This window comes from Egretta garzetta, unplaced genomic scaffold (assembly GCF_000687185.1).
Source record: "Egretta garzetta isolate BGI_Z169 unplaced genomic scaffold, ASM68718v1 scaffold138, whole genome shotgun sequence".
NCBI lineage: Eukaryota > Metazoa > Chordata > Aves > Pelecaniformes > Ardeidae > Egretta > Egretta garzetta.
The window spans coordinates 763,249-778,422 of record NW_009260598.1 but is presented as its reverse complement, the minus strand read 5'-3'; the positions used below and the strand labels follow the sequence as shown (position 1 = coordinate 778,422).

The 15,174-nt window shown below is 36.5% G+C and overlaps 1 protein-coding gene across 1 annotated transcript in view; it reads right to left on the bottom strand.

The window, feature by feature from the left end:
* The window catches only part of AK9 (adenylate kinase 9), a 69,216-nt gene that overhangs the window by 19,826 nt on the left and 34,216 nt on the right, over positions 1-15,174 (bottom strand). Inside the window, exons 19-24 of the mRNA XM_035900309.1 lie at positions 7,878-8,084; positions 6,859-6,980; positions 5,665-5,877; positions 4,810-5,070; positions 1,250-1,368; positions 92-311 (exon numbers count right to left, since the gene is read on the bottom strand). Of these exons, the coding sequence (XP_035756202.1) occupies positions 92-311; positions 1,250-1,368; positions 4,810-5,070; positions 5,665-5,877; positions 6,859-6,980; positions 7,878-8,084 (1,142 nt within the window). The remainder of the gene's footprint in view (positions 1-91; positions 312-1,249; positions 1,369-4,809; positions 5,071-5,664; positions 5,878-6,858; positions 6,981-7,877; positions 8,085-15,174) is intronic.

Here is a 15,174-nt window from a genome sequence, read left to right as displayed (position 1 = left end):
TGCTCTTCACTGCTTTGGGAGTTTTAGAATCTGTGTTTAGACCTGTGCTGCTGAAATTATTACAAAAAAGGAGACAGGTCGGAAAACTTACCCTTATTTTTGCTTTCAGGTCTTTCAGTTTCTTTTTATTTTCCATTTTTTTATACTGTCTGTCTTTCCATTTTTTCAGACGTGGAGGAAAAAGACGGTCAAGAATGTCACTTTTTTCTACTTGAATATAAACTGCAACATCAGGACAGAGTCCTCGTTCTGACAAATACTGGGCTTCATCTAAAGTACGAGGGAAACCATCCAGTATAAATCCCGTGGACCTAATTGGAAAATAAGGTATTTATCATTACATAATGTAGTTTAAAATGCAATACAATGAAAATGCAATTAATTTGGGAAAAAAAAAACAAACTCCCTTATTAAATGTATGTGTTAAGAGTAAAATTAAAACAGTACTTTCAGGTATTATCTTTTGACAATGTAAAACTGATACTTTGCTATGTGTATAATTGGTGTACTAACAGATGTATTTCTTCTGAGGTTTTAATGTGCAGAGGTTAATTATTTAAAAAAAACTTTAACAAGCCAAAATAAGTTGTGTCCTCAGTATTGCTCGTGTGACTCTAAAAACTACTTCTTAGGCACTGCTCTCAAAAAAATAGAAGGTGCCCCAAACATTATTTTGGTAACATCTGCCACAGAAAGCTTGTCGCCTGAAAAATTATTTTTCAGAAATGCCTGACAATTTCTTCTCTAGTATAGGATGAGAATTTTGCATGACCTACATCTCCCTTCCAGAGAGATGTAAAAACAGGTCAGATATGTCTGGAAAGCTCTATGGCTTGTTGGAGCTCTTAGAATGTTATTTGGGAGACCACTGATGCTTTGTCCTTGCTTTCCACAGGCACAGCTGGACTCCAGCTCTCCACATTTATTAATTACATGAAAACATAAAAGGTTTATTTACATATCTATCCTGTAAGCACATGAAAACTACCTAACTATTCAGAAGATTTAATCCAATTTAAGAGCACTAAGTACTTTTGTCCAGTCCTGTGTAGAGCACATGAGACATTATACTACTGTCAATATATCAATCAAAATAGAGCAACAAAACCAAGACTGAGAGGTAGGTCATGATTCATAAGGAGTACAAAAGCATTGAAACAATCTCTGCAATAGCTATTTGTAATTGTGGACACAATGGATGATATACTTCCTAAGATTAATTAAAGAAAGAGAATCTAATTACAGTTACCGGAATGGCTCTTTCCTCCACCAGTCAAGAACAATGTTATCAAGGACTTCTGGAGGCAGTGCCTCATCATCCATTAGATTTGCTTTGATTGCTCCTTCCTCATCAGTTAACTCCACTTCCTTTAGATAAAGAAGATCCACAAAAAAATGAAAAAAAAAAAAGTTCCACCTGACACATTTATTTATTTTTGACTAAGTAAGGTAATGTCTTAATTTGATTTAAACCAGCAGAAACAAAGTAAACTCATTTGCCACATTTCACTGTACTACATTATACATTTTGGGATATTTTCGACGTGCTTGGGGTTGGGTAATTCCCTTGAGTTGGGGCAATTGCTGCTGTATGAGTTTCAGTGAAACCTAAACCCAAGCACAACTGTTAAGTATTTAATTATACATATGTTCAATTCAGAGAGATAGAAACTGAAATGATCACAGTTCTTCCTAATTGCCTACAAGTTTTCCACTTATTTATACATGTTCTCATGCTGGAAGACTATCCACTCTACATCAGAATGGTTTTTTACTTTTTAAAAGCAACTTTTATCTTTTGATGCAATCCAAAGAAAGGTGTCAAAGAAAGATATGTAAGGTTACTGGGTATAGGCACGTGACCAGAAATCAGAAAGACAGCATTGTTCTACAGAGCAGTAGTAGTATTAATGACTAGTCAAATGCAGAGCATTCAAATACCAAATCTAGCTGTTAAGTTCTTGTGAAAAACTGTTTTTTTCAGAATATGCAGCACTGTGAGATTGATATGGCTGAGGATGCACTTCCCATAAAATGGCTTCCTGACACAAACTGCAGCAAAAAAGAATGAAAAGAGGGTATAGACTGGTGATTCTGGATTACTTTACATCAGTCACAATATCAAAATACATGTTTTTAGTTTTATTTTTTAGTATACCTGATAGAAGACAACATTAGAAGTCAGAAAATATCACTGTTCCTGACCTGCTGTGTTATTTTTTCTCAGTAATATTCACAGAAAAAAATATTTTCTAGTTAGCTGATATTTTTTTCCCTGAAAACGGAATGGCAAAGTTCTTAAGAGAAATGTATCTGGTATCCTTTAAAGAGTTCAATTATTTTTCTGCCATACCTTATAAAGATCTCATTTGTAAAGAGTCATCTATATTTGTTTAAACAGACTAGATATACACTGCCAAAAGAGTGTTTTTTAAATGTCAGTGGCCATCAAACATGCCCCTAAGTTGCATCCAAAATCACTTGGAGAAAAAACTTAACACACAGCTAGGTATTCTCCTGTCCCTCTCAGCAAATGGATTTAAGTTGTCCCCTGAGATTCTTTTGTGAATTCATTGCAAAGTTCTGCTGTCCTTTCCTCGTGTAGTAGTCACATTAACCCAAATTGCTCAAGAATTTGTTAGCATAACCTGTCAGAAAATGAAGGAATAAGCCTTTTTAAACAAAAGGATCCAAAGTTGTTCAGGAACCCTCAAAATGATAGTAGAGAGCTGCTTGCTGCAAGGACATGTCTGAATAAGAATTCCTATGCCCAACATCTATTTTGATAACATAGACAAAAGAACTTGAGAATATGCTGGAAGCCACGGGTCTAATGTAGTGTGTGTGTGAGCAATATTTTCTCTAGTGCCTGACACAGCATATATTAAAAGATGTTAGTATAGCATCACAGATACCTAAGAAGGCAAAAGTGGTAGCCAGATCTGTAACACAGAGACACCTTGAAAGAAATGTGTGAAGTGGGAGAAAACAGCAAAACCCGTGTAAAAATGTATCACTGACATCACCACTGCAGATTAATTGTTGAAATGGCATTTGTATCTGAGAAAAGAAAAGAAACATGAGATGTATATTCCAGGTACAGAAAAGAGAACACGCTGCATAGCGATGGTTCGAAGGACAAGGCTGCTCTCCAGACCTGTTAATGCTGTGGTGGCTTTGGTTGACACATGCTAAAACAGCCAGGATGACACCTTTTTGCTGAACTTCCCAGACTGCATGGTATGTTTTATTTGCCTTTAGTATCTTTGCTTTGAATATTATAGTTGACATTTACCTTAAGCTTTGATAGATACGCTTCTAGCATCTTATGCCAAAGTGAAAGAGAATGATACAAATGAACTTAAATGAAATTATTTTGGAGAGGTAGTGGATCAGTGAAAAACAGGATAGTTGGACAATCTGATGGTAGTCATACTCAGAGAAATGCTTAGGGAGTCCACAGCCTTGGAAATTATCCTCTACAGTTTTGTGCGTGGACCAATGAATGGGTTTCTAAAATGAAGTGCAGTTGCATCAGCCGTGCTTTGGTCATGCCATCAGATAAGTGCTTTACAAGAAGTGTGAGAAAAAATACTAATGTAGAAGAAGATTGTTTACCAGCAGATAAAAAGATGATGAGGAAGAAATACTAACAGAAGTGCCTTAGTGTAAGACATGTATTGATGCCAAAAAAATAAAGCTGAGTGAGCCACCCATAACTGTCAGGGCCAGGAACATTTGCCATATTTTTGGCTGTTATGACCAAGTTGTAAACTGACTCGCCAAAAGAATGTCCTCTTAGATTTAATTGATGAAAACCTGAATTTTTGTTCTGACATCCATGATGTTGATCTGTACTCCACCTGTGTGGAAGCATTTGCTTCCAGTATTACCTGTTCTTGTATTACTTCATCAGGAACACTACTAGGAGCTTGAAGGAACGTAGCAGGTATCAGGAGCACAAAAAAATGGCTCTTAGAATGTGATTCAGAAACTTATTTCTTCCTGAAGCTTTGAGGATAAACCCTTATTTGTATTGCCTAGGAGGCAGATTTTCAATGTCTTTTTACTGTGCATTTTTTTGAAAGATTCATATGCTGTGCACCTGTGTATTGAGACTTCTCCACACAATAAAGGCTTTTATCATATCCATTGCTGTCTAAAGAAGAATTCATTTGCATTGAAACCTTGTCTGTTTTTCCCAATATATCACTGTCTAATAAAATAAATCACCCTTTCCTGATAAACATTTTAGAATGTATATTAATGACGATTTTCAACCAGTATTCAATCTGATTAAGAAAAAGGACTATTTTTCTGAAAACTATCATTCATGGATTGTTTTACCAGTGTCATGGATATCCAGCTGTTTTAAACAGTTTTTTAACTACAAGGCATATTTTATGCTATCTGAGAGGTTTTTCTGGTTTGAAACTCTGCTGCCATTAGGCAAAGACAACGCTACAATCCAGATTACAAAACCTCGCTTACCCTGTTATGAACACTGAAATATTTCTGATCTTTTGACAAGATATGACCTGCATATTATAAAAACTTGTCTTCCTTTGCCCCATTTAGCACCTATCTCTACTGTTTAGAAAACACCTGTATATAATTCTTGGAAATGTTTTGAAGAATGTTTGTGGCATTCATAAGAAAACACTTTCAAAAGCTATTGTTTCCACATTTCTTCAAGTAAATAATTTAACATAAGTGATTTTTATCAAGCTAAAATTTTATAGGAAATTCCTATTCTGGTCTGAAAATGGTTATTTTGTGTATGGACATAAAAAAAGATCAGATTGTTACCTGTTTGCTTTTTTCAACCTCAGTTTTAGTCTGAAAGAAGTCGTCTAGCTCTTGTGATAGAATTGGCATTTTATTGTCATCTTCCTGAGGTTCTTCATCAAAATCGGGCCCAACTTTCTCTTTAGTTTTGGGTAAGATCAATTCCTGTAGATATTCTTCAAACTGAATATGGAAAATGCCTAATTTGTCTGCTATCTGTCGTGCACAAGTAGTTTTACCTGCTCCATGAGTCCCAAGTAAGCACACCCGTAAAGGAGGAGCCTATAGGGAAGAATTGGAATATTTTATAACAATTTGGAATCTACAGTGCACCTCTTACTGTTTTTCACTTTCAAAATATCATTACAAAGATGGCATCAAAAATAGTCACATCATTTTGCATTTTTATTTTTCCAGGCTTTCTACTGCTGTTCCAAACAGCTTACCTGCTCTCTGGAAATACTGAACAAATACACTATGGCAGTCGATGCCAGTAGGTAAAAATGAAACCTCATTAGACAATTCTGATAGATCTTCCCTTCTTTTACCCTTCTTCAACTTACAAAAAAAGACTTAAAGATAGTAAAAAAAAACCCCAATATTTGTGATTTGTTAATCACATCTTATTATTATTGTAAGCCCTTATAATCTTTCTCTCTTTTCTGCTTTATCTGCATCATTAATTCAATGTCTTAATTTAAATGTACACTAAAAAGTCACTAGGAAAGCAATGTGGGTTTCTTGTTTCAAGGACTTGCCTGATATATTTATTGATACCTAGAAAAAATCAGCAATAATAAACAATTATGAATGGGAGTGGGAAATAGTGATTTTAATCTGTTATTATCTGCTTTAAACAGTTTTGAAGGTTCTCACTTGTATTGGTTCATTGTGAGCCACATAATCCTCAGGGTTCTTCAAAAATTTATCTCTGTACTCAGAAGTTGAAAAGTAATAAATCTTTTCCTGATATTTAGCTGCATGTTCGTAGAGTCCTGGGTAAAGGACAAAGTTCTCTTTCAGACTGACTGGACAAAAGTGTTTTGTGTCTCCCATATGCCTTTTCTTTTCCTTAGTTTTTTCTTCATCCTGAAAATAATACAAAAATTTTCAAAAACTATTTGAATTCAGTAGTTCACGTAGACTAAGTAGATCAGATAAAGTAATGTCAAATACATCAACTGAGCATTGAATGAGAATGATACTCTCAAGATAGTTTGTAAGCTGAATATAAGTCCATGAAAATGCATACTTTTTAGATTCAGAGTCAAATAACAAATTGTCCAGTCTAGTGAGACAATTATTGAGAAAAGAATGACAATTTTAAATTTGAAATTATAATATCATTGTTAGCTGTGGAAGACCAAAATTAAGCTAGAATTTATCTATTATAAAATCTTTTCCTACTGTGTTCTTGAAACTCACTTTCTGTTGCTTCTAAATGTGCAGAAGTAGACCTCTTCAGAAAAGGCAATGAGAACTGGTATTATGAAGTCAGATTACTTATCCAATAAAATTAATTTCTAAAAAACCTATTTAATACTGTTCCAGTGCAGTATATGGATATGTTGTACTGTTAAATTTGGGGATGGGCAACTTCCAATATAGGATGAAAATAAAAGAAAGGTGAAGCTAGACCTTTAACTTCATTAAAGTGGATGTTTGAAAATTATCAGTAGGCAAGATGAAACAGAGGATTGCACATTATGACTCTGCATCTTCTGATGTTTATATGTTGGCTCACAGAATCATTGTTAGTTGACAGAAATCAAAGTTCAAATTTGTTTCTACAATAAAACCCCTCTTTGCCATCTGGCAAAAGTAGGTACATTCATTCTCTCTGTTAGCATGGGGTATTTATGCTTCTTGCTGGAGTAAAACTACTATCACCCAGAACATAGGAATACAATGAAAGTGTTCTTGAAGCAAATGCTGATATTTATTCTGTAAGAAGGCTGAAACTGGATCATACAAAATCAGGTGCAAAATCTGACTTCCCTGGGGTTATGTTCAACCTGAAAAAAAATGAATTAAAGTAAAAGCATAAATAGAGAAAGCCAGCATGCTTACTTCTTCATCTTCATTCTCCTCCTCTTCAACTTCTTCTTCATCTTCACCTTCAGCAGCCAGATCTTCTGCTTCCTCATCTAAGTCTTCAGCAGATAATTCCCAACCATGATATTTAAAAGGTTCTGGAAAGGTGTTTTTTTTTCTGTTTAAATATTTTTTATTTGGCTATGCTAGAGTCTATTCTCTTTGTCCATAAAAGCAAGCACATACATGAAAGAAAATCATGCCCACTGTATATTGCATTTCTCCTACTCCTAGAACAAAACGTTCTTCCCGGATGTAGGAATTAATGTATCGCTTCCTCCAAAAATGGAAATTCTACTGGTTGTTTTTTGGTTGATGTAAATCGGTAACTTGTAGTACAAAAGTATTATACAAACACACGCAGATAGTGCCATTACTGTTTGCAACAGGTTTTTTTCCTATTGTTCATTGGGGAAAATCATCAGTCAAATTTAATTTAATTATAAAGCTAGCACAATAGATGTTTTGGTTAATAAAACATTTACATTGTAGTAATGATAGGAAAAATGTAGTATTAATATTATTTATCCAGTACTCAAACTTCACAAGTGAAGAAAGGTAATTTGCCAAAAAAATATCAATACTGCGCAGATGGGTAGAGACACCCTGACAGTCTCATTGGCTTAAATGAATATTGTACATTAGTGAACCTTTGTTATCTGTCCGTTTCTCAAACCAGTATCCTGACATGAACAGACAGAGCAAGTAACTGGGGAACTGTGCTGTCGGAATGTTTAGGGAGCTATTGTGTACATATTTGTATAGCCATATATGTATTTTTCAAATATATATATTCCCCACTCTTCTTATGTCTTAAAGGCTGCTAGTGTGCTTTTCAGCTCACCCACAGAACACAGCATGTCCTGTTGCCACTTCATGTGAGTAATACAGAACTGAGTATAATCTACCCCTCCAATATATTCATCATATCAAATCGTACAATATCAAATCATTCTTGGTAGGTTAAGTGCAATCACATAAACAGTATCACTTACTTTCCATAACCAGCACAGTTTGATTAAGCAGACTTTCTGGAGTTTGCTCAGCAATCTCTAAAACAACAACTTGAACTAGAGATGACTGCTTGATTTCTGACTCCACTGTTTGCCAGTCATGCATGAAAAGGTCAATCTTCTTTTTAATTATTTCCATTTCTGGCATATCTGGAAAATCATCCTCTGCAAACTCAGGTAGTATGATTTCTGAAAATCAAATAGGATATAGAAGGCAATGCTCCTCTAAAATGTTTTGCTTTAAAAATTACTATGCTTTAGGATTATTTTTATTTTCCTCAGATATGGTGGCATGTTTTTTTTAATGCTGCTTCCTTCTCCTGCCCTCCTGTAATTATTAATTATTATATTACTAGTTTACAAAGACACTTTGAAAATGCCAAATTCATTATGTTGATATAGTATATATTGATGCTTCTCCAGGAAAATACACAAGGTCAAATTACTTAACTAAATTTGCATATGGTTATTTAAATCAGCAGACAAATAAATATGACTCTTTCTGCAAAGAAATATAAAAATATATATTAAATATAAGAATATATATTAATTTAAAAATTATGATTTAATGATGAACAGTTTTTGACAGGCTATATGGTCATGCCTCATATGGAACATGCCAGTATAGGAAGAAATAAAGAGTAGGAAAACTAGCATACACTGCAAAGAAGCAAGCTCATGTTCTGACCTGGTTCAGGTTCAGTTACTGAAGCTGTTGTGGAGTGTTCATGTTGCATGTTAAGTATCTGTTCTTTTTCAAGTGCAATACGTTCTCTTTACATGCATAGAAATACTATGCATACTACTAGGTGGTTTTTGTCTTTGGCATAAGATCTCAATATACAGATGTTAATAAATTAAGCCTTCATTTACTCAAACAAAGGCACGCAGCTATATAAATATCAACATGACAAAATTGCAGAGAAAATAGAAGATTTAGGGGAGAAAGGAAAAAGAAGGGACTAAAGAGAGAAGTCCACTTCAGTGTAAATATCAAGGATATGAGGGATGGTATCAAAGACTGAACTCCTAAATTGATAAAGGCAAAGCAGGGAGCTAAAATAGTAAATCAGGCAATGTAAGAGTAATGTAAGAGTTCTTAAACAAATTACAAGTGATGCCTCTAACCATAACTAACAAATGAGGCAAGACAGGTACACAGAGATTATGATCCACCTTTTAAAAGTGATCTGTAATGGGAATGTCTTGATTCCTGGATACCTAATGTTTAATCTTTGCAGAGATGCTGAACACACTTTTGCCGATTATATGAAACAGAAACTGTGGGTGTTAAACAGCTTGAAATTTAGATCTATTTGTTCAGAGAACTGGAATACTTCCACTTCACAACCATGTCTGCAACAGAATTGAAAGAAGGAATTAATTTCTTCTGACTTTCAAGCCTCATTTGTGTGATTTAACCATTAAACCAGGCCTCTTAAGAGTTATGAATGCATCTTTCCAGTTGTGCATTGTTATAAATGTACAGAAATTAATGAAGAGGTTATCTGTTACGTATTCAGAGACAATCTGGTCATACGTGTGTAATGAAAAATTAAAGTTTACAGCAGATAATGGCATCAATTATGCGCTATATTTGCATTAAAAAGTACTGAGTATCATAAAAGAATTAGTGCCAATTTAAAATAAAAGTGATTTTTCTCCTCATTGATAACTTTAAAAACTCCAAATAAAATAATACTTGAAACATCTGTTTGTACTTCTTCAATCTTAAAAGTTGTTTTCAAATACTAAGTATTCCCATTTAGAATAAGTTATCTGCTGGGACGTTTTAGCTCTTCCCAGTGAAATGGACCAGCATGCTAAAATTACCGTGATAACACATTGTCCTGGAAGAACTGGATATCGCCTCTATTTATCCTACTGAGTGTAGGGAGAGCATGCAGGTGTTGAAGGATGAAGGTCCTCCCAAAAACCACAGGAGTCGCATCGTGCTTGAAAGTCACTGTGTTATTCACAGTATTCTCAGGAACAGCTTCTCTTACACTATTGGCAAAGCCCCTGCGAGTAGCAGCAGCCTAGGTTTACCGCGTTTTTGGAGCCTGACTTTGTGTGCTGTTCCCTCTGCACTTTCTCAGCTATACGCTTCTAGGGATCTTAAGAATACACTTCCTTTTGCAGACAAAGGCATGTTATACCTATGAGCTGTAGAACACAAATACTGGTGATACGAAGCAATACAGATGCATGTATGCATGAAGTAATTCTAAGAAGTACCAACAACAAGATGCAGAAGTGTAACCCATTTCTCTGGAGGCTAGAAGTCACACAGTTATACAAAGAAAAGGTCTGTGAATGTAAACTGCATCTGCCAGTCAATACACCCTAGGATAAGGAGCATATAAATGATGATAATAACTGTAATACAAATATGAATGAATAAATAAATGAAAAATAAAAATTAAATCATGGCTTCCCTGTGTGGATACTTGTGCTGAGAAACTCTCACAAAAATTTTGGCTTTAATGAAGCCATGTCCGCATACAATAACTCATTTAATGAGTAAGGGAAAGAAAAGACTTTAATGTCTTAAGATACACCATGCAGAAATTTGTAGTGTCAATTGTTTAAGATCAGAGAATTCCAAGTCTGTCTCCTAATACTGTCTCATGAAAAGTAAACAAAAGTTAGAGATGAGTTAGAATGCATTAATATAAATAAGAAATTCACAGGTACTTCTCATGGTAAATATGATGAAACCATACCAAATATGTTGTCCTTCTTGGTGAGCAAAATAACAAAGGGATGACTGCTTCCACTGCCATCCATTTTGCTGAAAAAGCCAGAGGGAATTAAAGACTTGATATAGACAGCAGATACTGAATTTAAAACTTGATATTGACACAGTAACAGAAAAGGATAAAGATACTCATTGGTTCCTAGGGCTGCAATTATAATCATAGAATAGGTTGGAAAAGACCTTTAAGATCAAGTCCAACTGTTATTAGTATCCATTTAGACATTATTAGGCCCTGAAAGTCCTGAGATAAAGTTCTATCTCAGCTAGAAGAAGATACAGAGGTGCCTAGATGACACCATCACCACCTTGTCCTTACTAAATCATGAACAGTCTCCAGCAGCAGCAATGTGGTGGTGTTGCTGCTATTCCCATTCCCTGCACTCATATAATTTTAACCCTGATTTTCTTCTTTTTCTTATCATTTTTCTTTTGTTCTGTTCAATTAAAGTCTGATATCGGCACCTTCAGCTAACAGACAGAAAAGCAGTTGAGAGCAATGACTTAAATGGTCTGATATTACTGTAAGTTTGCTAGGACTTACAGTATATGCTGTGTTTGTCTTTTGCCAGAAATGAAGCTGCAAGAAAGAGCATGAACAGCGGATGGAGTGATTTTCTACCTTGCTATAATTTTCCCCTCCTCTTTTTGTTTCTGCCTTGTTTTGATTTTGAAAGAGCAGGAACAGATTTTGACACAAGCAACAACAGGTTCAGTCTATTCCAATGAACTTTCACTGATTTTAAAAAAAAAAAGGACCATTACTACTATTTTTCCTTATATAACTTCCTACACATAAAAAGGACAGGTATTACTAAAAATGAAAGCCTTATGTAATGCCTTGTATGTTGAAAGCTGTGACCATTTTCCTAAAAATACAAAAGCCAAAAACATTAAAAACACAGTGTTTTATGGCATTAAGCAGGCCAATGCTCACTATGTGAAATTGTACTGTAACATTCATTCTGAGTTTGCCCCAACCTGAAAAATCCAAAACATTTTTCTGGCTCGTGACGAGTTAGATTGCACTGTCACAATTTTCTTCTTTAAGAAAACTAGTATTTCCTCCCAGAACTGAATGTCTCTCAATCTTCTCTTATGGATTGATGAAGAAATCCACAAATGCCACATTTAATTTTCAAAAATAGAGCCAGATCAAAAAATGCTATTACTAAGTACAATCTAGATGGATTACAGTGATTAAGTACCAGTAAGATTCGGCAGGAAACAGGAAACATTAAACATAATGGTCAGAGTACAGATGCTGCCTAACTTTTGTCTAACATGCTACCAACTAAAGCATCACCTGGAAGTGTCAATAGCAGCTGGGATATCTGAGTGCCTGCAGGACAAGGTGCTAACAAATTTTATCTAACAAATGTTTCAGACTTGGATGGCTAAACTACCTATGAAGCGATTATATCAAAGATCAGTGCCAGTACTGTCTTCTAGAAGAAAGCAAGCCAGTGCTCTGCCTCCAGTGAGTTAATTGCCAAAAAGCTAGAGTTAAGGACTCCCATCCTTTTCGTCATGGGCCAACTTTAAAAAGATGCAGGGTTTCAAATACATGCCTCCTTTTGACATTCCTTCATGGCGCACTAAGGTTGGCCCCTTGCTAGTTTGCTACTTGTGCTTATTTCTTCAACCCTTCATTCTGTATATGCAGCCAGGCACTTAAAGGTTAGCATGGTGGTTTGGGGCACTACAATGTCTACATCTCCTTATGGCTATGGGTCTTAATGTGTAGTCCTCTAGAAATATAGTAAATTTCTACATATTTAGGTGCTTTTAAGAGTTTTATTCTTCCACTTATGAGGCTGAAACTTTCATTCTTTCAATACCCCTGTCCTGGTTTCAGCTGGGATAGAGTTAATTTTCTTCATAGTAGCTGGCATAGTGCTGTGGTTTGGATTTAGTACTAGAATAATGTTGATAACACACTGATGTTTTTAGTTGTTGCCAAGTAGTGCTCAGACTACTCAAGGACTTTTTGAGCTTCTCCTGCTCGGCCAGGTGCATGACAAGCTGGGAGTACAGCACAGCTAGGACAGCTGACCCAAACTGACCAAAGAGCTATTCCATACCATAGAACGTCATGCTCGGGGGGAGTTGGTTAGTCGGTTGGTCGGTTGCGGGGAGAGTGATCACGGCTCGGGGAGTGATCGCAGCTCGGGACGGGCTGGGCATCGATCAGCGGGTGGTGAGCAATTGCGTGGTGCATCATTCATTTTGTATATTCTGTATATTCTCTTATCATTCGCATTATTACTATTATTATTATTTTCTCATATTAAACTGTCTCTATCTCAGCCCACGGCTCTAACCTTTTTTTCCTTCCCAATTCTCTCCCCCATCCCACTGAGGGAGGGGGAGTGAGCGAGCGGCTGCATGATGCTTAGTTGCCAGCCGGGTTAAACCACGACAACCCCCATTTACCTCTACCTTATATATGATAAGCTGATATTTGAAATAAATCAGGCCCCCTATAGCAATTCATAGGCTGGCTCAGGGACCTGAGGGCACCCCCAGGCCTGGCTCTCCCTGCCCAGGCCCCTGGGGCTCCCTCCATGTGCCCACAGCCCAGGACCCCATATCAGCCCCCAGAGCCATTAGCCCCTGCCCCAGCAATGATGGAGCAGGGCCAGTCCCCACCTCCCCACAGCCCTGGACGGCCATGGGCTCTGCCGAGCTGGGCCCACCCATGGGCTGTCAACCCAGCCCAGCCTCAGCTCACCCCTGTCCCCAGGGAGGTGCCCAATGCCCTGAGAGCTACCCTGCTCCTGGCTGGGGTGGTGGGACTGGGTCTGGCTGCCAGGCCCTGTCCTGATCGCCACGTTACCACACTCTGCTCCCAGCTCCCTGTTCCTTTGGGACCAGTTGACCCTCACAGCGTCCTGACATGCCGTCCCCAAGATGAACTGCAAAACTTTATTTTAAATGAGCCATTTTTAAATAAAAGGTTAACAAATAAGCCTTTTGGCAAGGACTTCTGTGATCTTGTATAACAAAGAATATTTAATGCATTCCCCCTCTTCTTTTTACAGCTTTGAATAACACAACTATTAGACTGACACCTGAGTGGCTAACCTTCCCTCTGTTGGAATGATAATTAGTCCAAACATAAACTGGAAGTGCAAAATGGCATATCGTTAAGCAGAAACACCTTGTAGATTCCAAATAGTCAAATCTTGAATTAGAGATCCTCTTTTTCTAGAAAATGTTTATAAACATTTGCATTTTACTAGACTACACATGCATTCTATATACATTATTACACTAGTTACCCCCTGCAATGACATTTCTGTCTCTTGCCATGATCCTAAATAGGAACATGAAAATACCTTCCTTTTTATGTACACTAAATATGTTGTGTAAATGTCACAATTAATTATGTTGCATTCTGCAGTGATGTATTCCAAATGAGACAGAGATGTAGTCAGGTAAAACCTGCTTAAATCTGGGCAGCACTAATGCATTATGTAATGATGATTCCATTAGGAACACAGATTTTAAGAAAATAAGCAAAGGATACATTAATAACTAGGTTACACTAACTGCTTTTTGCACGTGTTATCCCTGGCACATTCACACTGTAGAAATCACATGTGCTGCCTTGTGAACCACAGCACTATTCAAAGCAATAACGTATGGAAGGTGGTCATGCGGGCTGTCTGGATCTAGCCTTCAACAGATCGTCTTTTATAGTCCTGCCCTTTAAAACCCTCTCAGTTCTGAGTAGGTTGTGAAACTTTGGAAATATACAGGCAGAATAATGGATTTAAATGAATATCTGACGTCATCCAAGACAGAATATTGAACATGTTAACAAATCCACTCAAAAGAGTGCTTCCCATATGAACCTTAATCTCACAAACACAATTCATGTTACACCTCTCCTGACAGGCTGTATTTAGCAAATGATGGTCCAGCATGTGTTCCAGTTTTGATTCTCTACTCTAGACACATAATTCTATCAGCTTACCTCTATCTGAGAGTTTTCTTGCCTAACGAAACTTATCCAGCAGCAATTATTGCGTACTTACAGAGTTTTAAAATAGATTACAGAGACCTAAGTGAACTAGAGAAACTTTCCCCTGGAAAGAGGGGAAAAGTAGCAAAAGAAAAGAGGATTACACTCCTAGGAAAAAGGGACAACCCAAAAACTGGACAACCTAAACATTATTTGGTTTTGGTTCAGGTATTTGAACATTATTATGACAAAAATGTTGCCTCCCTGGCATTTGGTTTGTTTCAAACTGGGTCGTAGGGATTGAAAATACTGAAACTACTTTTAAATTAGTAGTAAGTACCTTTGCTGTTAGGTATAAGCTATAATAATTCCACCTGCAGAAGTGATTTACAGCGAGAAGATATTTTTAAAGAAATAAGAAACATAGTCAAGAAAAATACTTGAAAAGACAGTAACGGTTTAAAAATAAATGGATCTAAAAAATGCAAACAAGTTTCCTTCAGAGGCAGTGGCAGTCTGTCTTAACAGTGCTGTTCTTAATTTCTTTTCCT